This window comes from Hyposmocoma kahamanoa, unplaced genomic scaffold (assembly GCF_003589595.1).
Source record: "Hyposmocoma kahamanoa isolate Upper Pololo Valley unplaced genomic scaffold, ASM358959v1 84, whole genome shotgun sequence".
Taxonomy (NCBI): domain Eukaryota; kingdom Metazoa; phylum Arthropoda; class Insecta; order Lepidoptera; family Cosmopterigidae; genus Hyposmocoma; species Hyposmocoma kahamanoa.
This window is the reverse complement of record NW_020654229.1, coordinates 6,509,742-6,535,986: the sequence shown is the minus strand read 5'-3', so window position 1 is coordinate 6,535,986 and position 26,245 is coordinate 6,509,742. Positions and strand designations below refer to the sequence as shown.

Below are 26,245 nucleotides of genomic sequence, written 5' to 3'. Positions count from 1 at the left end.
GTGTGTGTGTGTGTGTGTGTGTGTGTGTGTGTGTGTGTGTGTGTGTGTGTGAGTGTGTGCGTGCGTGCGTGCGTGCGTGCGTGCGTGCGTGCGTGCGTGTGTGTGTGTGTGTGTGTGTGTGTGCGTGCGTGTGTGTGTTTGCGTGGGATAATGGATAAAAAACATTACCTGCACCGGGCAGATGCCCCGGTTTTATCGTGGTACAATTTAATGTGAGACCTCATTCCCTTTTTGTGCACCTGAAAAGAAAAACAAACTCAAAAATGTTGCTTCTCAACATCGGTCTGCACAACACCATGGACCAATACATGAAGAGGACTGTTTATTCTCCATATTGCATATCTTAATTCTGAAAAATTTCAATTACAGCCCTACCGCTTTACTGAGTCGGATCCTGCTGAGGTAGATGCGCGTTGCTGCAGGGGTAAGGGCTAAGGGCGGACACACGAGATAATTTCAACAAGATTTTTCTGACGATATTCAATAGGTCAATTGAAAAAAGTGCCAAATGGCTTGTCTATTCATTTTAATTATCAAAAAACATTACAGAATACTAAAAAAACAGACCTCAAAAGTCATTCATCTCCTAGTTTGCCACCTTTAGAAGTGAAACATTTTCTTCAAATTTTAATGGGACCACATCCGAGGTACCATCTTTCCAACAAAAAAAAAGAAACTCCGGCCGGAGTTATCGCGTAACATACATACAAAAAAAAAATAGTCGAATTGAGAACCATTTTATGATTTCTGATTTAGATTTCTAATATATGGAAAAAATACTTCCCGCGGTAGCCACTAGGGGCCTTATGAGCGGATGACTATATTCGTTATGTATAAGGTACTCTTTGGTATTACATAAGTTGTTATGAAACAGTGCCTACTAAATGAGGTCAATTGTTGAATTGACCTAATTTAATAGGCACTTTTTCAATCAAGTTATTATTGGAATCTTGTTGAAATTATCCCGTGTGCAGCGCGAAATAACTATTATGTAAACTAACACTCCTCTCATGTCACGCTACAACCTCAAGAACCGACTCAGTTAAACGGTCAAAATCCCGTCTTATAATAACGCACACACTCAACATAGCCCCGCACTAGGGAAACCCTGTGTCGCGGGTGCCATGGACACACACATAGACAACCACAAATACACTCAAACTCACGAGAGAAATAAATGTAGGCCATACAAATGTTTCTCCCGGCCCGGGAATGGAACCTGGGACTTCTGCGTAACCGTTCGGCCACGGAGGCATCACCATCATATCAAACGGAAGACGTCCACTGCTGAACATAGGCCTCCCCCAAAGATTTCCAGATCAGCCGATCGGATGCGACGTGCTTCCATCGGTTACCCGCCGCCCTTACCAGGTCATCCGTCCAACTAGTAGGGGGTCGTCCCACTGAACGTCTTCCGGTTCGTGGTCTCCATTCAAGAACCTGTCTGCCCCAACGGCCGTCAGTTCTACGAGCTATGTGCCCTGCCCACTGCCTCTTCAACTTTGGTTCTTCTACGGATCTCCTCATTTCTGATTCGATCACGTAGAGAAATGCCGTGCATTGCTCGCTCCAAGCTCGTTGAGTGACTTTGACAGAGGCAGCTAATAAGCAATAAAAGAAGTAACAGTGATTTGGGACGAGAAAGAGAAAACAATAAAGAGAGAGATAGAGATTACCGTTTTGCCGCAGAGTTCGCACAAGGAGTATCCAGTGATAGGCTTGTACATTAGCCCTTTGTGTACTGTACGCATGTGTGAGGAGTACTCCATATGGCTGCTGAGCTGGACATCACACTGCAACATACCGTTAATTCAATTTCAAATATCTTTCGTCATAAGCGAGTCACCAAACTTATTGTGGGTTACTGGTGTAACCCAACAAGTGCAATAGTACGGCCGGAAAGGTATCGAACCCAGGACGTAGTGGCCAGTGGGTCGACACTTCATAGAACGGGGACGTGAAGCATCCTCTTCACTGGAAATAAATCCATATTTCCTGTGTACTATGGCCTGTAGTCGATTAAAAGACTTCCTTGAGAAATGTATGCGATTCATTGCCATCTAAAAAATAATAGTTTTTTATTCATCATCTTCTTGTTTTAAAAACTACGGCTCCATCGAAATAAACGATGATTTCGCCAATGTCAAGTAAAAATTACTATGTGCGGTAGTTTTGAAAAGATATGGCTTCTACTTTATGATCTCTTATCGGTAAACCCGCCAATGCCAAGTTGAAGAACGTACGCATTTTTAACTCAAAGATTGACCGGTAAATTCCGACAAGATTCACTGAGAAGAGTATCTACAACAACAGAGTACATACACAGACTATTACAAAAACAAATTGTTGTTTTTAATAAACTTACACAGGACATAGACAAAGGAAGAATGGACTAACGTTAAGAGGAAGTTGATATTGGCACTAATGTCAGAAATGGCACATCAGTGTTAAACAGTCAAAGTCGGCGTGTTTTAAAAAGTTCTAAGGAACAGTTTCTTTTGAAAGTTGTCGTTACAAATTAGTACACGTGGTGTTTATTTTGCGGTTTATGTTATGTCGTATATTGCCCGTTGTAGTATCGATGTTTTGTTCACAGCTGTAGACGGGCGACCACCACGAAATTCATCACTGAGATTCATACGACCGCGTTTGAATTCTGCAAACCAGCTGTAAATATCGAGTTCTTAGGTTTTCGCGATTGTTACACATAGGAAATGAAACTATTTTTCCGGATTTAAATCTGTAAATAGTCGTCTTGCATGGTGCTTCATCGCCAAAAGCAGTTTGAAGTCGAGGGAAGCTAAGCTGAGCTGTTAAATTGTACTTAAAGTCGAAGAAAATCATACTACGAAAATTTTCACGCGTTAAATCCATGGTGATGTAGACAACCAATTTCTAAAATGACGCCACAATGTAAAAATAAGTGACAGTCAGATGAAACAAACTGTATTCTACAGCCAAAGAGTTCCATTTTCAAATGTTGTAATTACTTTTTAAATATTATTTATCTAAATGGCCAGTTCCGGAAACTTATAGTGTGCCCTATGTACTAATTAAGTAAACCAGTATCTGTGCTAATGATCTATCACAATATTTCGAATTGAAGACGAATAATTGGAATACACGCCTGTAACCATAGTGTGAGACCTTAATTCAAGATTTCCGCCATCCTGCTCCCTATGATAATGTGAATTCCTGACAATGAGGCGCTATGTATAAGGACCAAAGCGCAAAATCACAATTTTACAGGAGAGTCCAAACTTTCAATCTAGTATATTTTCAAGATTTCCTTGTATTTCGAGGTTTCCTTGAATATGTTTGTTTTTTTTTTTAACGCTATCTTATAGATTATAATGAAATGAAGCATTTCCTACAAAAAAGTGAAAATGATCAAATTGTTAGTTTGGCCCTTATACTTGAGTGTCGGAAGACCGATTTTCCGTGTTTTCGAAATTCGTTTATCTGTTTTGGGTGTATAAAGTACTTACATAGCAGCAGGGTTTCGGGTATATGACTTTTGGGAAAGTTTGATAAGGTCGTTTACACATGTGAGCCTCTCGTTGGTCCACACTGTCGAAAAGTTGTCTACATAATGCACACCCATTTCTGAAACACAATACCATAAAAAATATTTTTATTGACCACAATTACAAAACATAGAGACAAATGACAGTGGGATTACATTTATTTACCAAGTTTTATTGAAATCGGTTACCGGAAAGTGCGCGAAACCGGATCCATCCCCTAATTTGCCACCTTTAGAGGTTGAATGTTTCCTTCAAATTTAAATGGAACCAATATTGAGGTACACTCTTTCCAACAAAAAAGAGTCATCAAAATCGGTTTATCCTCCTTTTTTTTTGAAGTCATATGGAGGAGGTTATCGATTCGACTATTTTGTGTGTGAAGTCGTTATCCGAGACTTCGACTGCATGAAGTTGATACTTAATATTAATAATTAATAATGGTTCGTTACGCCTTCACGCACATACTGCAAACATGCAATGAACCTGTTAGCAGCCTTAGGATGGCAAATAAGGGAACGAATCCCGTGGCATGTAGGTGTAATTCCACAACTTTTGAATTCGGATTATACATATATTGTACCTTCGACAATAAAGTAAGTAAGACCAAACCCGAAAAGTAATTTTTGAAAAACTGATAAATTCATCATAATCATCAAATCAACACAAACACAAAACAATACAGCCGAATTGAGAACCTCCTCCTTTATTGAAGGCGGTTAAAAATAATTTTTACGACATACACGATTTTATCTTGATAATATTCATTCTTGACAAAATTAGTTTTTTTTTTTATATACCAAGTGACGGGACCAGCAAGTCGTGCGTCTGGTGGTAAGCGACACGCCTGCCCATAACAGTTGCAGTGTTACTCAGAGCTTTAAATCATAAAGATCTGGGGGCACCGCCACTGCGCCCGTCATCCTGAGACATAACGTCCACTAACTAAAACGTGGCTAAGCGACAAAATAATATTTTGAGATATCATTTAAAATCTTAACCCAGTTTTAGAATATTGAAATTGTTTAATGGTATTTCAGCTTTCCTTTGTTAGGGTAAGTTCCGATTAGTTGAACACGTTAACTAATTTTTAAAGAGAATTTTGTGCTCTAACTTTTTCCATTTGAAATGGATATTTCGACCCCTCCTACATAAAGTATCGTATATCGAAATTGCCAAGTTTACAGGGGAGCGTTTTAAAGTTTTAAATTCACTGAAAAGAATATAATACGTGACTTTAGCATTTCTCAGTCTTATTCGGCAAAGCTCGTTCCTTTAAAACTCGTTCTCGAAGTGAAGTTGTTTTTCAACTATGACTTGTCTATGGTTGCATAGTGCTGTACGAAAACAAAAAACATTCGGTTCATTCAATTGAAATTTTTGTAATCGATTAGTAAGAGTATAATAATTATAAATAATAACGCTCACAATCAACATAGCCCCGCACTAGGAAACCCTGTGTCGCGGGTGCCATGGACACACACATAGACAACCACAAATTACACCCAAACTCACGAGAGAAATGAATGTAGGCCATACAAATATTTCTCCCGGCCCGGGAATCGAACCTGGGACCTCTGCGTGGCAGTCCGGCATAGTAACCGTTCGGCCACGGAGGCAGTTAATAATCGACTATTTCAATCGCAATCGAACGAGTATCTAAGTGTAAGGATTTGAAAGACGATTAAAAATTAAGATTTTGGAAATTTTAAATATCGTCGCTTAGCAAACAACACCGCTCAAGTCGAAAAATAGCGATTTTTACTTCTGAACTTTATGCGTTACTCAAATCCAAATAAAACATGAATATCAATAAAAAATTTACAACCAACTCATATACAATTATGTGTCCATAAATAGAGCACTTATTACATTAGACAATCTTGTGTATCGAGTTCTTAGGTTTTCGCGATTATTACACATAGGAAATGAAACTATTTTTCCAGATTTAAATTGCGTATATTTGTTTTTTCAAACAAACCGATGTTTCGGGCTCATTATAGGTTTTTTCACGCTACTTTAAAATTACTTGATCGATGTTGTTTGCTAAGCGACGATATGTTTATATAGGTACCTAATAACTGCCTCCGTGGCCGAACGGTTACCATGCCGGACTGCCACAGAGGTCCCGGGTTCGATTCCCGGACCAAGAAAAATATTTGTATGGCTTACATTTATTCATCTCGAGAGTTTGGGTGTAATTTGTAGTTGTCTATGTGTGTGTCCATGGCACCCGCGACACAGGGTTTTCCTAGTGCAATGTAAGAAAAACCGCTAGTAACGCTAGTAAAGTAATTTATAAGAATAACTGATTCAACATGTGTATAATTATTTACAATAAATTATCAAACGAAATTAAATTGTTACAAGGCCATACTTTTAAATTAAAATTGACAATATGGCTTTTGACACATTGCTTCCATAGTAATAAAGAATACTTAGAATTCACAAATTCATTACATTAATTAGAAACTATAGAGACTAAACATTGAATCCCATTAATATTTGCCCATCTGCTTGCAGGTTGAATACAATGTACCTAATTTTACTTAAGACCTTTGTAATTACTGTATTCTGGCAAATAAAGGTATTCTATTCTAGTATGACTGAACTGAACAAATCGATTCATTCAATTAATTAATCGATTCGTAGTTGGCATTGCAATTGGCCATCACTAGACCGCCAATGGTCGGGTCAGTGACTTGTTTGTTTAAAATGAATTGAAACGAAATACAGATATTTATACTCACGGAATATCCTTAGCTTCGTCGTGTCCGAGCTTCACTACGTGTTTTTGGTATGCTTTCTCGTCGACGAAAAAGACGTTGCAGTGGACGCAAACGTATCTGGGATCGCCGAGCTCATGGTGATTCAGTCTCTGCAATAATATTGCAATTTAAAAGACAAATTTATTTCATTTTATGGACCAATACATATAATTTTAATTAACAATTTCCCTCCTACTCGTTTATTAGATCTTTTATTACAAACAACTTCTACATTTAGTACCTCTCATTGGTTCTGACTGAAAACCAGCACCTTAGGCATATGGACAAGTATAGCTTACCATCAAGCGCACGACTTGTTCGTTCCTTCACTTGACATTGTAAAAAAAAATAAAAAAGATATTGATGAACATTATGAGAAAACAGAAAATAAAAAACTATGACTATATAAACTATGAAACATAACATGATTGTCATAGCTGTGAAACGGCGCTGACTCAGCATATGCCGAAATTTCCTAAGGCGCTGGTTTGCAGTCAGGGCCAACGAGAGAGATTAAGTTATTTGAAAGCAAAAATATAAATACTATGCGTAGTTATAAATTGAGATAATATACACAGTAAAGTGTAAATAATGCATCTAAAATACCCTTTTAGATATGCAAGTGCATGAGCGAATGTGAATATAATTACAGATGTAGGTGTAAATTGTGATTGTAGATAGGTTTTAGTTTTGTATAACGTATTATTAAATATATATAATGTATACATATAATGTGAATAGATTAAAGCAAAAACAAAATTGGATTGTAGACAGACCACGGAAAAGAATACAAAGACACTATACTTCGTTTCAAACCATTTTAAACAAACAAGTCACTGACCGGACCATAGACGGCTTAGTGATGGCCAATTTTATTGCCAACTACAAAACAATTAATTAATTGAATGAATCGATTTGTTAAATTGAGTCATACTAGCGGTTTTCATTAGATAATCTATAAAAAGCATATTTGAAATTTCATAAATCTTAATTTTAAATCCTCCTTCACATCCTTACACTTAGATAGTCGTTCGATTGCGATTGAAATTATTCCGTGAAATTTTATCGATTTACTAATCGATTACAAAAACTTTAATTGAATGAACTGATTTTTTTTCCGTACAGCACTATGCAACCATACACTATTCATACATCTTTAATTAAAAAATAACCTCACTCTTTGACTACCATTTTTCAAATACGATTTTACGATGATATTCAAATGAATATTATTGGAAATATACGTGAGTGTTACACGCTTATTCGATTTATTGAGTGATTGCTTTAGAAGTTCAACCAAACCGTTTTGTTTACATTTCGTTTGAAACGGATTGGAACAGACTATACACAGATTTTCGAAATGAGAGTAGGTGTCGCCAGTACAGTGTTTTGAATTTGAGCTTGTATGCCTCGTTCCGTATAGGTGGTGGAATATTATTTACTTATTTACTCATTCACTCACTCACTCATTTACTCACTTACTTATTTATTTATTCATGGAAAACCAACAGCTTCTTACATTTAATAAAAACAGGAACATAAACATAAAGCCAATTCCAGGTTTCCACCTATAGCTTCAGACAAATCATACACGAGCATTAACCAAACGAACAATGAACAGCATTTCTTAACAATCATGCACTTACATAAATATAACAACCCAATACCTGCGCTAATATAAATAGAATGTCCGTGAGTTTACGCTTTAGCGCATCAACATTACAATTGAATATATCAAGATCCAGGTCATGATTGTTCAGCACACTAACCAAGTTCTTGCTAGTTCTACATAGAAAACTATTTTGTCTATAGTTAGTCCTCGCTAAGGGAACTCCAATATGGTGATAGTGTCTCATAGAACGAGTAGGAACAATAAACGAAATATCACCCAATAATAATTATTCCACACTTATTATAGATATTTTAATGGCACTTACAAAGTACTCATGGACGCCAAGCTGGTGTCGGTAAAGCTTGAATGTAGATGAGAAAGAATCGCCGCATTCGTTGCAATGCTTGTTATGGTATTTATCGTAGTGCTTTGGCTTCATGTGTGACGGCACTCCACTATTCAGCCTGAAATTAATTGTAATCATCGAGTTGTTTTCGCGATAGTTACAATTTGGATAAGGTGTGCACGAAAGCACTTCTCATGCTCTAAAAGTGCGGATAGCCTCAGTGTGCGTCCACACTGCCAGCCTAGTGCGGTTGCGACGACGGGCGCTAAGTATCAAACATATCACAATAGTTTTATAACTCAAAATATGTTAAATTCAAGATTATACCGTTACTGAACGTAAAAATTGATTCTCTACATGTCAATAAAACCGCAGTTAGAATTTGTAAAAAACAACAATCTACTTAACTCAAAATGAGACACGCTTTATGTGAGCTAGTTCTGGCTAAAATAGTCCTTATTCAAAAATATGAAATTATTTTTTCTCTTTTATTTTTAAACATATTTGGCAAGTAGGAAATTGTCTGTACATACATACATTTTAATACAACCTATACATACATTTTAATTATCATTCACAGGAAGCGAGTAACTCTTTTTTCGTCGATTCTTAGAAAATATTATTTTTTAGTTAATACACTATGGTATTAGTAGTGCGATATGAAACCGCCGTTTACGTCCATAGTGTAGTGACTACGGCTCGAGCGAGATAGCACGCGTAGTTTTCAAACGTTCCTATCCGCGCGTTATGGCCGCACTACGAGCCTAGTTCATTTTTGTCGCTCGTATTGCGCAAAGTTGCGAAAGTTTGTATCTTCTCTGGTGATTTTAAGTGATATTTTATTCAATACGTAGTTAAATACTGCCACGGGCATTCGAGTGTACTTAAAGAATTTTATAGGGTATAATTTCAATTCTTCATACACATTAAAAAAATTACCACTCATTTCTAGGTTTTTATTTATTTCGTGCACAACATCTCTTGTGTTCAACACCTCCCGTCTCAGAATAGGAGTATCTAGTAAAAATACCAAATCCTCGTCCATGATTGATAACACCTGAAATACGTCTCAGCGGTACAACAGCTCGCACGTCACTGTGGCCGCTCGTACGCCCGCGCCGTCGCGCCCACCACAGTCCCTGGTTACGCGCATTTACTGTGGACGAACACTTACGTAGCGGCAGTGTCCAATCTGACTTATCGAACAAGGATATCGAACGCGACTGAACATAATCATAAATTAATTACGACTGAGACAATGACAATAATTTTCATTTATATGTCCTATTAATTCGACGCGGACGCCACTCAGCCAATCAGAGCTCTTGAATTGCTCATTATTGCTCTGACCGGCCAGTCGCGTACGGCCGTCCGTAACAGGCAGTAAAGAGCATCCTTTATACCCTAGAGAGTAAAAAGTACCTAATTTTTTAATTTACTTCGAGTGAACAAACTGAAATAGCCAGTAGTACGCTCGGTTATAGTTCCGCGCCTTTTCCGCATAGACGGTGGCGCCATATTATTTCCACGCGTTAGTGCGTTTGTTGTATCTCAGACTGGTTGAAAAAAAAAATAACGCGAAAACTTCTACTACTAATTCTGTTGTAGAGCGAAAACGATAATTTTTTTTTGTCGGAACCGAAGTGAAAAGTAAAGTTTTCACCTCGAGACTAAAAGCAAATATAAACATTCGGAGTAATAAACATCCACGTTGAAGCTCAGGTTCTAACCACCTCAGGTATATATTGGCTCGTTTTAGTCCCTATATAAAAAATATACTATTAGAACTCATAAAAAATGTATATTGTCTAAATAAATAATTACATTATTATTATTACAAAAACTTAAACTCACTTGACTTTCTTACCGCAAAATTTGCAAGTAAACCATTCGTTGCTCTTGTCTAGTCCACATAGGTTATGCACCTTATGATAGACAGCTTGTTTCCTGTAGGGGGAACACGTAAATAAATAAAACATTATTGAAAATATGTACTGAAATAAACTTAAAATATGTGTGTCATATCTACTCGATGGTTGTCATTAAAACGATTCTAGCACTACCTACCACCTACAGTAGAACCACAGAATGATAAATACAGTAGAAGTGGTTGGTTAGCGTCTGACACGTGCCAACTACAGGTCTCGAAAGACCTATGTGAGTTCAGTCCGTCATTTTCGCTTTGTATGGTACGGTTGTGTCAATCTTTCGTGCAAATTCTCTAAAATCCTAGAAAAAGGCCTTATTGTGCCGTTTTAGAAGTGAGAAAATGATAGCTGCACCAAACATATTTCCCATGGTGGTATTTTACATTCTTGCAATAATAATAGGTATTCATTATACAGTGTGTTAGGGCACGCACTGTACGAACTTTAAGGGGGTGTTTAGTATTCAATATTATGTGAAAAACACTAATACATGTGGGGTCAAAACTCGACTCCCTAGGAATGGCAGCCATTTTGATTTTTTATACTTAGTTTGCTAAACGTTTGTTCTAAAATTATCATATTATGAGAAGTAAAAGCAGTACGAACATAAAAAATATTTTTTCGGAAAGCTAAGATTAGCGGCAATTGAATAAAATATCTGTCATGTACATAAAAAAGTGAGGGATTACCTAATAAAAATAATGAATGTAAATTTTTACCAAAAAAAACTGCCAAAAAAACTAAGTTTTTGTAATTTAATCCTAAAATAACCAAATTAAGGTACTGTTTTTATGTATGAATTTTAAAGTATTTCAGCTGTTCTTGAAAACACGACAACGGAGTTGAGTTTTGACCCCACATGTATTAGTGTTTTTAGAAAGAAAGAAAGAAAGAAAGAAACATTTATTCAGTACCTTTAAATTATATGTACATAAAAATAATTTAAAAACTAAAATTACTGATACTGAATGGGCACCGCTCAGCATGTGCCGTGGCTGAGAACAGCCACGTCGCTGGTATTATGCGGAGCCCAGGGAGTGCGTCACAGGCGCACTAAACTAATACTACAAAAACATTGACTTATTTAAATTCGCAATATGCGTACAAAGAATTTATGATGCGACAAAATGTGTGATGCTTAACTATATCTATACCTATTGTTAATTTATTTATAATTTATTTATAATTAATTGATAATATTATGTTATGTATGCAAACACCATTCAACTATCAAACAAACTTAATTATATATAAAAAGAAAAGAAAAAACTACTTATTTCCCAACTATAAAGTTGGAACTGATTGCAAAAAGTATAACCGAATTAGGCCACATATACATTTCACATAATATTGAATACTAAACACCCCCTTAAAGTTTGTACAGTGCGTGCCCTAACACACTGTATTGAACTTTCAACGATATGCCAACAGGGTAAAGTTTAAAGTATATTAACAATCCAGAATTTGTTATTTCTTTTGAAATTTGAAACTACGACCAATCATTATCAAGTTTTTGTACTGTTTGTAATTAAGAATGTGTGAGTTTTGGCGACACCGGTTCTGATACTAATCGAGGCATACGGCACTTCCATCGTTTCTTTCTTCCGTGAGTAGAAAAAACACCGAGCACTGGGGCCATCTTGAGCAGTTGTCACTCACGTGTTTGGTGAACGTTATTTCGAATCTTAATTAATAATAGCCATCCTTTATTGTTTCCTTCAGTTAGTGATTGTGAAATAATAATAATAATAATAGTAATAACGTTTAAAATACCGTTTAAAATAACGTTTTAAATAGTAATTAAGTTTATCATTTCCTAAGTTTAAAAACTACATTAAAAACATTTTGATCGAAAAATCATATTACAAAATTGAAGACTACGTGTTAGATAAAGATGTATGGAAAGACGACATGGCTCCAGAATCCACACAAATTTGATTCAAAGTGTATTCCATAGCATTTAAGTTTATTTGAAAAGAGCAATCCCTAGAGTTTCTTGCTCGTTCTTCTCAGGGAGGTCAGCGTAGTGAACGAGCAGTAGCTTAAGTGTGCCGTTTTCAAGTGTAAATTTATTTTACCTATGGAATAAATAATCTTTGACTTTGACTTTGAAAACGCATACTCAACATAGCCCCGCATTGGGGAAACCCTGTGTCGCGGGTGCCATGGACACACACATAGACAACCACAAATTACACCCAAACTCACGAGAGAAATAAATGTAGGCCATACACATATTTCTCCCGGCCCGGGAATCAAACCTGGAACTTCTGCGTGGCAGTCCGGCATGGTAACCGTTCGGCCACGGAGGCAATTATTGTTAAATTACTCGTAAGAATAATAAGAGAAGTAATTAAGATAACCCTGATTTTACTGAGATATCATTACCCCCCTCGATAATACACGCCTAACAAAAAAAAAATGGAAAACCACTCTGATATAAACATGAGCGTCGCGCCGGCGCGCCGCCGCCGCCGAACTTTTTCCTCGCGCCGCCAACGCCGACAAATGCAATTGGCGCGTCGTTCAGTTCGATCAGGCGCTCCGATCGTACTCACGCGCACGCTTCCGTATTGTGTATGTGAAAATGGCGACGCCAGAAAATGACTTTTCTAAGATAACTTTTTTTTTATAAAATGTAAGTTTTTCATTTGACCTCCATCTCACCTGGTGGAAAGTGACGATGAAGTCGACGATGGATGAATGCCTATTCACTTTCGCCGTGAAAAGGTTATAAATTGGTATAACGTTCAGGGAACAAGTCTGCAGGCAGGGAATTTCAACCCAAAGCCGTTCGCCATATAAATGTGGAACCGTAACGCTTCGTGCGAATCTTTGGATTATCCACAACATACAGATGGAACCCAAGTCTACGCCTAGTTCCCCGGTGGAAAGATGGAAAGGGGAAGGCGGAATTAAATCGTATAATTCCATCGCACACTCTCCATGATGTATCCTGTAAAATTCAGATAAGCTGGCAACTTTACGGCGGTGTTGAAGGCTCTGGAGCTTCGCCTCCACTAATTCCGAGTCACCTATAAGCTTCTTGGCACGGTTATCAATTGAATCCAAGGTGGCCAGTTGATATCTAGCAGAACCATCCTAAAGGTGGCAGCAGTACTCCATGCACGACCGGATTTGTGCTTGTTACAGCTGAAGCAACTGTCCCGGTGTGTGTGTCCCTATCTACTGAGCCGAGAGATAGGGTTTTCCGGAGAGACTACGGGCTCTACGGCAAGACCAGGGTACAGCGGGCGGTCGGACCAAGTCCTCCGCCAATCATACGCCTTTACTTTACTTGGGTATGGACTCGCTGAGGTTTGTGGTGGAGACGGACATGTTTGTCTGCCCCGGTTGCAAGTGTCCAGAGCGTCCGTCTCGTGAGCAGCTAGCGCGTCTAACAGCGGTCTAGTTGCACGTTTGCAAGCTTCCACGACCTGGGAACTACACCAGTCTCAGTAAGTGAGAGGCGGTACAGGCGTAGGCGTGTGAGACCAGGAGACAACTCAGGCGCACAGTTACGTAAGACTAGTACTGGGATTCCATCTGGCCTGCTAGCTTTATTCACGTCTAGATTACACAGAGTTCTAAGTACCTCTTTTTGGCGTAAGCGAATTTGCGCCATAGTGCAGCCAGCCTGAGGTAAGATTAGATTCAGACAAAAAGATTTGCCTTGTCTTCTGCAATGTAGACCAGCGTGCCGTCCAGCCTCAGCAGTGGTGACATAGATAGGCGACAAAAGTTAGATAGTGCCTTTATATTTAAAGATGTTTTATTTAAAAAAATAATTTGTCAATTTCTGACGTCGCCAGTTTCACTACGCACACACAATATGGAAGCGTGCGCGTGCGTACAATCGGAGCGCCTGATCGAACTGATAAAAATTTGATTACTATAGAAAATACGTTATTTTATTTTTTGCTTTGAAAAAAAGTATTTGTATACGTGAGGCACACTATAAGTTTCCGGAATTAATAAGAAAAAAATACTATATAAGGTCAGAAATAAATTTATTGTTTCTCAAAATATTCTCCGTTAGCGTTAATGCACTTTTTCATACGAATGAACTAATTTTGAAAACATTTATCCTCCGTGACAATCTCTAAAACATATTTTTCATATTCTTCGATAGCCTCTTCAGGTGATGAAAATCGTTGACCGCGTAACTGGTTCTTAATTTTTGGAAATAAATAAAAGTCACAAGGTGCCAGGTCGGGACTACACGGGATGGCTCATAAGGTCAACGTTGTTCACTTTCAAAAATTCATTTGTCTGTCTGGCCATGTGAAAACTGGCATTATCGTAGTGCAAGATGATACGGCGTTTACGGTTATTTTTGCGGAGTTTGTCAATAACTTCCGGCAAATAAATGGTCGTGTACCAATCACTATTCACGGTACAACGATTCTCCAAAGCAACAGTAGCCACGTGTCGTTTTATTAAAAATAGAAGCAATCATCCGCTTAGAGGCACGCGCGCCACTTTGGTTGGTTTCGGCTCATCTCGAAAGACCCATAGTCCCGATTGCTGCTTTGTTTTGGGATCGTAACTATAAATCCATATTTCGTCACCTGTTACTATGCCCCACACCAAATTTGATGCCCCTTCGTTGAATCTGGTAAGCGCATGGCATTGCACCAATTGACGCGATCCGTGTTTTGAACCTCAGTCAAATTATGTGGGATCCACCGAGAGCACAGTTTTTTCACACCCAAATGTTTGTGTAGTATTCATTGCATTTGACTCATGCCTATGCATGATCATACGGCGCACAGCATCGATGTTTTTGTTGTTCACACCAGTGGACGGGCAACCACCACGAAATTCGTCACTGAGATTCATACGACCGCGTTTGAATTCTGCAAACCAGCTATAAATAGTCGTCTTGCATAGTGCTTCATCGCCAAAAGCAGTTTGAAGCCGAGGGAAGCTCCGCTGAGCTGTTCAATTACACTTACAGTTGTAGAAAATCATACTACGAAAATTTTCACGCGTTAAATCCATGGTGATGTAGACAACCAATTTTTAAAATGACGCCACAATGTAAAAATAAGTGACAGTCAGATGAAACAAACTGTCTTCTACAGTCAAAGAGTTCCATTTTCAAATGTAATTACTTTTTAAATATAGTTTATGTAAGTGGCCAGTTCCGGAAACTTATAAAGCGCCTTTGTTACGGTTTTTGTAAAAACAAACACCGATATACAAACTCGTGTTAGGGTCGCGCTCGCGCGGCCGAAACACCGCCGCTGCCGACACTTATTTAAAAAATGTTATAATTGTATCAAATATAATTTTATCAGAAATGTCATTTATTTGAAAACTATTCTGCCAAATCATTACGGTGACAACTGCGCTCTGATTGGCCAGCCCGAATCCGAAACAATTGACGGGTGTCATAAGTAATTAGTTTTTGTTTCCTTTTTTTTTCACAAAATTCGGGGAGCATACTATTAATAAATAAATATGGCCGTTTACAAAAATAACAGAAAATGACCAAAAAATAATGTTGGCGTAGTGTTAACAAGAGGTATCTACTTCATCATTGGGGGAGGCCTACGTTCAGCAGTGGACGATGATGACGACTTTATCAGTTTTTCAAAAATTACTTTTCGGGTTTGGTCACTTTATTATCGAAGGTACAATATGTAAAAAAATCCGACCTGAAAAGTTTGTGGAATTACATGTACGTGTCACGGGATTCGTTCCCTAATTTGCCATCCTAAGGCTGCTAACAGGTTCATTGCATGTTTGCAGTATGTGCGTGAAGGCGTAATGAACCATTATTAATTATTAAGAGGGAGCATGCCAAAAAAGTTTTGACGTTGGCTTCGCCCACATTTGTGAGACAAATATATGCCTGAAGTTCGCGTGACATGCGACAGGAGATGTTGAATTTTGCGCATTAAAAGTACCAAATTCGTTTTAGCGGAATAACTCTAAAACTAAAGGGATTAAAAAAAATCCGTAGTGACAGTTCTCGATCATGCATAAATATAATTAATTATCTAATTTTTGTCCTAATAACCTGTAGCATTTCGAGGTTGAATCGAAAAAATTTGAAAATTAGAGGTCATTTCGTGATTTTTATTTATCGAGGAAATTTTATTGTTTTATATTTCTGATTAGTGTCTATGCTTGAATATATCATGTAGTTACTCATACAATATTATATTTTTAACTTTAAAGTGGATATACCCCTAAAATCAAATCGAAGAATTTTTCCTCTGCTCCCTCTTAATATTAAGTATCAATTTCATGCAGTCGTAGTCTCGGATAACGACTTCACACACAAAATAGTCGAATCGAAAACATCCTCCTTTTTAACCGACTTCAAAAAAGGAGGAGGTTCCCAAATCGATGTATATATTTTTTTGTATTTATGTTATGCGGGAACTCTGGTTTGTGAACCGATTTTGATGATTATTTTTGTTGGAAAGAGTGTACCTCAATATTGGTCCCATTTAAATTTGAAGGAATCCTTCTCCCTACAAGTGGGTAGTAAACTAGAAGATGAATCCGGTTTCGTGCACTTTCCGGTAATCGAGTTCAATAAAACTTGGTAAATAGATGTAATTTCACAAACTTTTGAAGTCGGTTACTTTAGTACTTTGTACTTTGAAGGCCGTTAAAAATACGAAACTTACCGATTCATAAAAATCACATTACACAAGTTGCAAATGTACGTATACAGGTGCCATTGCTTCATATGGGTGGACAATTTGTTGCGCTTGGTGAACTTCAAGTGGCATATGTCGCATTCGAATATTTGTTCGGCATTTTGTGGCTGAAAAAAATTGGGCTCTTTTTATTTACGACCTTTCAAAGGGCTATAGTATGAATCATATTTAAGCCAGGTACTTGTTGCGGACGGCACCCGCCCTATGATTGGCTAAAAGACTAAGTCCCAAGCTGTTAAACCATTTAAATGTCGCTTAATGACACTGTCGACACGTCAACGTCATAGACATTTTTTAATCCTTGTTCCGTTTGATTCTTGTCTCTGGATTACCATTTGTGTTTTTGATATATTATTAACTGACTTTTGACTATTCTTTACGGACATTCCCTCGATTATGGGCGAAATTATCGATTATTACGATGGGGCCATAACATTTAAAAGAAGAAGAAGAGAACCCAATTCATTGCTACAATGAAAGCTGTCAAATGACGACAACACACGTCTTGTCGAACGCAGTATCGTTTATTCATATTGAACTGCCTCCATGGCTGAACGGTTACCACGCCGGACTGTCCCGGCTTCGTATCCCGGGCCGGAAGACATATTTATATGGCCTGCATCTATTTCTCTCGTGAGTTTGGGCCTAAGTGTGTTTCCGTGGCACCCGCGACACAGGGTTTTCTTTAGTGCGGGGCTATGATAAAAAAAACTAGAATTATATTTTCCAGCAATTTCTATTAAAATTAACAAAGTTTACGTTAATGAATCATTCCTATACAATTTTTAAATTTTTTGACAGAAAAAAAGACTTACAGTTAAATGCTGATTAAGATGCGCTGTCAGTTGATGGAATTTTTCAAAGCCAATGTTGCAATCGTCACATTTGACATAAGTTTCCAGGAGACCTGTCACAATTGTCATAATTAACATTCACTCTACTTTTTGTACTCCCGTCTCACCTTGCTAGATTCATTATAGGTGTTGGAATTTGTGCGAGTGGGGTGAAGTTGGCGATTTGAATTACATCTTTTGAAATTGCTCTATAGTCCGTCCTTTTTTGAAGACGGAGTAAAATGACAGTTAACATAGAATAGACATATTTATTGCAACGCCACAACACATAGATACAAAAAAAAAAAGACGTAATTAACAAATATAAAATAAGACAAAACCAAACAATAAGAAAACAAATATAGATAGATAGATAAACGTTTATTTGGATCTATATAATATAACGACTACAAATGTTGTACTGACATATGTGCGGTTGTGGCGTACTCAGAAGGACCTCATTTAGTTTATGCCACAGCCGTAATTGACTGACCTGAGTGACGGATGTGTGTGTCGCAAAATAAAATAAACTGCTTAAATATTTGCGTATGTGGTCTTCGTACGTTGTGTTACTGCTGTGTGTTATATTATAGATCGCAAAAAAAACATTGGGCAAAAGTGTTGTCTGCTTGAGAGCAACTAGTGATTGTAGTCGATAAATATTCTATCGATGAATATTGGTCACGCTTATGGAATAAATAGCCGAACTTGTTTCATTTGAATCATCCTCGACCCAATATTCAGCCAATTACTGAACACAAATTAATTTGAACTTGTGCTATTTTTTTAAATGCTACACGCTGCACTTAGGGCACGTTCAAATAAGCGCCGCAACCGCGCGGCGGCCGCGCGACAGTCGTGCTGCAGTCACGTTCGGTTGCAGTCACGGTTGGTGAGGTGTACATGTTGTACATGTTAATTTTTCAAATTAACCACGATGGACGATAATCGAGTTGAAGAATTTATAGAGAATGCAAAACAACACCCTGCAATATGAGATATCAAACAAATGAAAAAAACATAGCAGGTGATTCATTTTTAATACCTGTACGTGAAGTGTGCGCCCCAAGAACTCTGACCCCCCCCCCCCCTAACTATATTGCCGAACCTTGTAGTATTCTTTTGATTATTTTAACAAAATAAGGGTAACGAACGGATTCTAATACGTTCTGGTATTCTTTTTAATTTTTCTTTCCTCAGTTTTAACAAAATACGTAAAAGTAATGTTTCTTCGCCAGAATCCATCGTGTAACTGAGTCGAAAGATAAAACATCACTAAAAATTTGGTCGCACTTCAGCAGCGCGACAGTCGTGCGACGGCCGCGCGTGAATTAATTGAGGGCAGTATGAAAAAAATATAATAATTACTTATATGTGAGGCCGCGAACTTTTCAATCCACCCTCGTATTATGTGTGTTTATACTAACTGTGTAACAACTATAACTTCAACATGCCATTGGTACCATCGCGCCAACGCTAGATGGGATTAGTTGTACCCTGAAACGCACTATCGTGATTTTTTATCGTGACTTTGTTTATCACCGTCCTCTACGTCCGCTGGCCACGCTACAACTGTTTATTGACATCTCATAGGTCCTCGCCAGATACCTTTTTTACTCTTTCTCCGTCTTCGTAATCCCGTTTCCAAATTTCTTTATATACAAATAACTAACCTGTATAGTAATCCATAGTACGATACATAGCCTCTTTAGTGAGTGGCAACGAAGTGAAAGCGTCATTAAGTACCAATTTCCCATTTTCAACATGTTGAACAAAACAGTTTACCAGGTCGCAGCTGAAAATTATAAATTATCATAGTTATTAGCGTAATATAATGCATAATCACAGTTCTAAAAACCATACAGCTGTACTACCACCATACACGCATTAAATTGACTATTCTAATTATTAATAACAAAGTAATGGAGCAATTTCCCAAAAAATAATTATTCTTCTTTTAACCGACTTCAAAAAAAGAAGGAAGTTCTCAATTCGACTGTACTTTTTTTATTTATGTTACGCGATAACTCCGGTATTTGTGAACCGATTTTCATGATTATTTTTTATTGGAAAGAGGGTACCTCCATGGGACCACCCCATTTAGTTTTAAAGAAAATCATCCACCTCTAATGGTGGCTGTTCACGCATGAAGATTCATTTTTATAAATAGCGCCTAAATTTTATTTTGGAGCAATTATTTTAATGGTTGATTTTGCTATTCTCCAATTAAGGCGTTTTTCTCTATCAATATACTTTGAGTAGTGAGAACCGATTTTTATTATCTCCTGTGTAAGTTCCGTGCAGTGGCGAACTAGGGAATGAATCTGGGTTTGCGCACTTTCCGGTAACCGATTTTAATAAAACTTGGCAAATAGATGTAATTTCACGTACTTTTGAGGTCAGTTTTTTTATACTCCGTACTGAGATTGTTTAAATTCAATTCGACTGCCTTTTTTTCATGTATGTTACACGATGACTCCGGTATTTGTGAACCGATTTTGATGATTATTTTTTTATTGGAAAGAGGGTACCTCAGATGTGGTCCCATTTAAATTTGAAGAAAATACTCCAGCTCTAAGGGTGGCAAACTAGGCAATGAATGACTTGATATCGGTTTTGTAGTACTCTGTACGGGGGCCTACCACAACCTCTTAAAACAATATTACTTTAACCTTACATTGACTTTTCGTACCATGACGCGCTCAAAGTAAGCTTATTATAATGTTAAAACTATGACTTTTTATTGCCAGCTTTGGACTATTCATTCGCTCAGTTCCTACTATGACGCGACTTTAACATTAATATAATATTGGTCATATTATATCAAATTTAGCAATCTTAAAATAGTTACTCGGACGCTGTGGAAACAATATATTCGAATTTATGGTCTAAGTATTGATTTGTAATGATTAAAAGTTATGTTGAACTTATTTATTTAGATAAATCTCTTCAATATTTTGTTTATTTTTTTATTTAATGAATAGTAAATAAAAATACGCTATGTTCATTTCGTAAAATTATAACAGCGACATCCATATGCTCCTTGGCGACACTAACAGTTGACACTACACTATAATTCCGAAATCACAACGTAACTATCAAGACTCAGCGTGTTTTATTTATTTTTCTTCATGAAAATGCGGAAAAATAATTGAAAACAACGTAATTTTAATAGATTTTATTATATTCATACTTTTCTTTATTTAACGGTTAAAATTCTCTGAATGTAAATAACATTAAATATTTAAACAATATAGTACGATAAGACGATTCAAAAAAAGATAAAAAAAGAAAGAGATGGCATTATATAGTTCAGATAGCGTTACTTCTTTCCTATTTTTAGTAAGGAATAGACAATATTGGGAAATCATTCGTTCTTTCAATCACTTTAGCAATAATATATTACTTGGCTGATAAGTTATTCATGGTGCGAATATGAGTAATATTATAATAAGCTTTAAGCTTACATTTGAAATAAGATTGTTTTTGGAAAGGTTATGGTAGAGGTTATTTTCTAATATTAAATGACGGGACTAACAAGTCGTGCGCCTAATGGTAAGCTATATGCCCGTCCATAACAGTTACAGTGCCACTCAGAGCTTTAAATTGCAAAGATCTGCGGGGCACTACCACTGCGCCCGTCACCCTGAGACTTAAGTTGACAAGTCCCGTGTGCCTGTAATTTCACCAGCACCCTTACGCTTCAAAACCGGAACACAGTAATGGTGACATTACTGCTTGGCACCGGAAATAGGTAAGGTGGCAGTACTTGCCTGGACGAACTCTTTCACAAGGAGCTCTATTTATAATCATGGTAATAAAGCATCGTGACATTCAATAAAAACTTGAAAGTTAAACTGACTTTTGTTTCTTTGAGTAACATTTTCATTTGTAAATCGCCGCAATTACGGAAGATAGTTTCTCAGTAAATGGCCACTGGAGCATCCCTCGTCATATATTTTTATAATTATCGATGTACTCACGTTGTACTGTATTTTTTGCCGCAGGTGTTGCACTCGTACTCATACCAATGCATCTGGGCTGAGTGCTTGGTCAATTCTTCTTCTGTACGGAAACGCCGCTTGCATATTTCACACGCGCACTCCAATGTTTGCTGAAAGTAGTAAAAGTTGTAACAAACCTGTTTTATGCAGACTACCCTAAACACGGAAGAAAAAAGCAATGGAAGTGCCTTAAGCCTCGATCAATAACAGAACCGTTGTCGCCAAAACTCACGCATTCTCAATTTGAAACACTACAAAATCTTGACATTCAATTGGTCGTAGTTTCAAATTAAAAAAAAAACTAATTCTGGATTAAATAATATAATTTAAATTTTACCCTGTTGGCATATCGTTGAAAGTTCAAAACCATCAACACCTATTATTGCAAGTTACGACGTTTTGATATTATATTTAAATTTCAATCAATGTGCTCCCATCTAGCGGTTAATTGCTGAACGACGACGAACTGGAGTTATTAATTTAGTTCTCCAAAAAAGAAGTGACCATATTGTAAAGGCATAAACTTTAGTTTCGTTTCAGCAAACAGAAAATTGAAAATTTATTAATAAGACTTTCCGATGACATGAAATATCACTACGGGTAATGTTTTTGGTGCAGCTATCATTTTTGCACTCCAAAACAGCACAAAAAGGCATTTTTCTAGGACTTTAGAGAATTTGCACCAAATAATGACACAACCGTATCATACTGAGCTGACTGAGCTCAAATAGGTCTTTCAAGACCTACTTGCTAACTAACTCATTACAGGATATATCACGGAAAGTGTGCGATGGGATTACACGATTTGATTCGGCCTTCACCTTTCCATCACCGGGGGACTAGGCGTAGCCTTGGGTTTCACCTCCATGTTGTGGATATTCCAAAGATTCGCACGAAGCGTTACGCTTCCACATTTAGATGGCGATCGGCTATGGAGTGGAATTCCCTACCTGCAGACTTGTTCCCTGAACGTTACAACTTGGACCTTTTCAAGGCGAGAGTGAATAGGCATTATTTAGGTGTGCATGCTCCATCGTCGGCCTCATCGTCACTTTCCATCAGGTGAGATAGAGGTCAAATGCGCCCTTACATTTTATATTAAAAAAAAAGATAATGCAACACTATACCCAATCTTATACTAAGAAATATAGTACTCGTAATTTTATTTATTTATATGGACAACAAAACAGACAACAATCAAATTACATTGATAAGATTTAAATATAATTTTCTTAAATATGCTCGAAAATATTTACATTACTTTTTTTTATATAATATCAAGAGACGGTACGAACAAGTCGTGTGTCTGATGATAAGCTACACGTCTATTCATAACGGTTGCAGTGCCACTTAGAGCTTTAAATCGCAAAGTTCTGAGGGGCACTGCCACTGCGCCCGTCACCCTGAGACATAAGTTGACAAGTCCTATGTGCCTGTAATTTCACCAGCACCCTTACTTACCCTTCAAAACCGGAACACAGTAATTAGAATAAAGAAGGCAATAACGCAATTAGTAATCGTTAGAACGTCGTAACATTCACAATTCAGTCATTTTTGCCAAAATTTTATCTTCTTTCACAATCTATCGATAAAAGTATCGACAACAAATACATAACTATTTAAAATTTTATCAAAACTGACAACTCTACAAATGTCATTTAACTCTGTCTTCAAAAAAGACAGACTATAGTATAAACACACATAATATAATATACTTCCGGACACATAATTCGAGCCACCTCGCATTTTTGCCTTAAAGGGCTAGAATACAAAAATAGTGTTATCATCGAAGAAAAAGGTTTCCCTCGGTTTTGCAAGTCCAAATTTCCAACAAGGACTTATGGAAAAGACTTTTAATCTACTAGTTTCAAAATTGCGTAGGATAGTTCTTGATCAATCGATCGTTGTTTAAGCTTAGGGCATTTAATACTGATGCGAGGTGGCTCGAATTAAGTGTCCGGGAGTGTACTATACTAAGTACAGATACCCAATCTCAGAAATCGCACTCGCAATTCCGCTTATTCGTGTGCTTAATTTGATTCATGACGCTGATCAATTAGATGATACCAAGTAAACCCGCGATGCGATTGTAATAATATTCGAAAAGGCCAACAGATGGCAGCTATTACATTTTTACCAAGGTTTATTGCTCTTTATCAGGCGTTGGATTCAGGCGTCGTCAGACAGTATTATAACCAGAAATAGAGACGAAATAAGGGCCATCCATCCCTGGAAACTCATCAGGTAAATGGGCCTTATATCACTTTTACATATCAACTCTCTTTTGCGCTGTAATCACAAATTAGAAATAATACAGTGCCAACAACTGACCGTATCGACGTAACCGACTGTCTCCGTATATTCCAAAAACAATCCGTATTTATTATAATAACATAATATCTTTAAATTGTCTAAGGTGGTAAACAAAAACGCTTTACTTGTAGTTTACCACAGCTATGTAGCTGCAACACTCAGATATGGTATCTTATAAATTTTGACCTTGCCTTCATTGTATATCTATGAAACAGCCTTATTTATACGGCGACACCCTCAACTTTTTCCTGTAGTTACAAGAGCACGACGTCCTAACCAACTACGCCAAATAAATTGTAAAAAGTTACTATTTGAGAAGAGTATAATTGCAATGGCACCAAAAATCTATAATAAATTTCCATTACAGTTAAGGCAGAATGAAAATTTCGCGGAATTTAAACGCACATTATATGAGCATTTAATTGAAAAATCATTTTATACGTTAAAGGAGTTTTGTTAATTAATTTCACATTAATTATTTATTATTGAGACGTTACATTAATTATATTACATTGATTATTATCTTAATTAAATTACTTTTGTTTTGATGTCCTAACTGTTGTAGATTTTAAGACTTGGATTTTCACTGTCCTGTGAAGGTGGAAGCCTGTAATCAGTGATTTATGACTATTTAATGATTATTATTATTGTTATTTTATTATTATTGTATTTATTTTAAAACTTATTATTATTATTTGGAAGTATTGGACAAGTATAATTAATAATAATAGTATAATTCGTATGCCTCGATGGTACCTCATGGCAAGCATAAAATAAATGTTATCATCTTTATTGTACCCATGATGACAAATAAAATTATTTGATTTAATTTGATTTTATGGGGGCTGTTCCATTCAGTAGTGTGGGAAAAACTATCTAATTACGTAAATCCGTTATAGCAAGGCTCAAGTTAAACTGGATGATTTGAAGTGAAACAATTGAGGACACCCGTCAATTGTTTCGAATTCGGGCTGACCAATCGGAGCGCAGTTGCCACTGTAATGATTTGGCAGAATAGTTTTCAAACAAATTAAATGACATTTCGTCTCTATTTCTGGTTATATACTCGATGGTATGTTATTATATAAAAAACAGGCACGTTTAAGCGTCACATACCTCCTTATTGTGCTTGTTAACGTGGACAAGCAGTGCCTCGAGACTGGAAAAGTCTGTATTGAGACATATGCTGCATTTAAACTGCGCTCGGAGGAAGGATGGACGACGCAACTCGGCATTGAACATCTCCCGTTGCTCTTCTACATTGAGTAAGCGTATTCGACTGTTGCACATGGCGATTGATAGCTGTTGACAAAAAAATCTTGCTAAAACATGAAATTACTAGGGAATTGCGCTTGAGTTGACTTTATTTGTATCAAAATTGATTCATGCGAATATATGCCTACAGCGCCCTGCGCGGTCAATATAACTGATAAGGTTGTAAGCCGGTAATGCGCCGTAACCAGAATACTATATCTAATCTATAAGGATTCAATATAATATAACACGGCAATAAAATAGGATACTTCTGTCCACAAAAATATATTCCATAATTAAATCAAAAGGAAAAGGCTATAACAAGAAAAGGTACATAAAAAAACAGGTGCAATTGTAGCGTTTGTTTTTTTTGTTTTTTATGTCATTTGTATAACGTTCAAAACTGCGGGAATTCCCAAGACCGCGTAAGAATTGTCCGGGCCCCCGCGCGACCTGTTTTTCGGCTCGTATCCAGTTTGTACATTACACAAGTGACATAACGTTTACTATGCTAAGATTTCTAAAATTAGCTTATATTCTGTTTCGCGGCAATATAAATCGAGCCGTAGATAAGTCATTCGCTTGTTACGTTTTCGCCTAAGAACCCTCGAGTTAACAACAAAATTATAGTAAATTACAGCTATATCAAGCTATACTTATGATATTACAACCAAATGTTAGATATATATAACATAGAAACATAATATGCAATGTCATTAGAACAAACAACAACAACACTCCCTATTTATTTACGTGGCACAAACTTATCCCGAAAGGGCCGAGTTATACAGTATTACCAGAGTAGATTAGCATTGATTTAATTTTAACATGATTAGATGGCACATGATTGAGGTTTGGAACAGGTAAAAGGATCTAAATTAGTCGCAATTAAAAATTAGAGCAGCACTGGTCGCGACGGCGATTGAGCAGGGAGTGACAACGGGACGCAACAAAATGAGAATGGCGAGCATTGACTTACAATT

At 37.0% G+C, this 26,245-nt stretch overlaps 1 protein-coding gene across 1 annotated transcript in view; it reads right to left on the bottom strand.

The window, feature by feature from the left end:
- LOC113234440 (zinc finger protein 234-like) overlaps positions 1 to 26,245 on the bottom strand; it is a 53,504-nt gene that overhangs the window by 12,225 nt on the left and 15,034 nt on the right. Inside the window, exons 7-17 of the mRNA XM_026469749.1 lie at positions 25,125 to 25,310; positions 21,675 to 21,805; positions 19,365 to 19,486; positions 17,674 to 17,765; positions 16,826 to 16,965; positions 10,105 to 10,197; positions 8,230 to 8,368; positions 6,275 to 6,402; positions 3,489 to 3,606; positions 1,677 to 1,793; positions 169 to 239 (exon numbers count right to left, since the gene is read on the bottom strand). Of these exons, the coding sequence (XP_026325534.1) occupies positions 169 to 239; positions 1,677 to 1,793; positions 3,489 to 3,606; positions 6,275 to 6,402; positions 8,230 to 8,368; positions 10,105 to 10,197; positions 16,826 to 16,965; positions 17,674 to 17,765; positions 19,365 to 19,486; positions 21,675 to 21,805; positions 25,125 to 25,310 (1,337 nt within the window). The remainder of the gene's footprint in view (positions 1 to 168; positions 240 to 1,676; positions 1,794 to 3,488; positions 3,607 to 6,274; positions 6,403 to 8,229; positions 8,369 to 10,104; positions 10,198 to 16,825; positions 16,966 to 17,673; positions 17,766 to 19,364; positions 19,487 to 21,674; positions 21,806 to 25,124; positions 25,311 to 26,245) is intronic.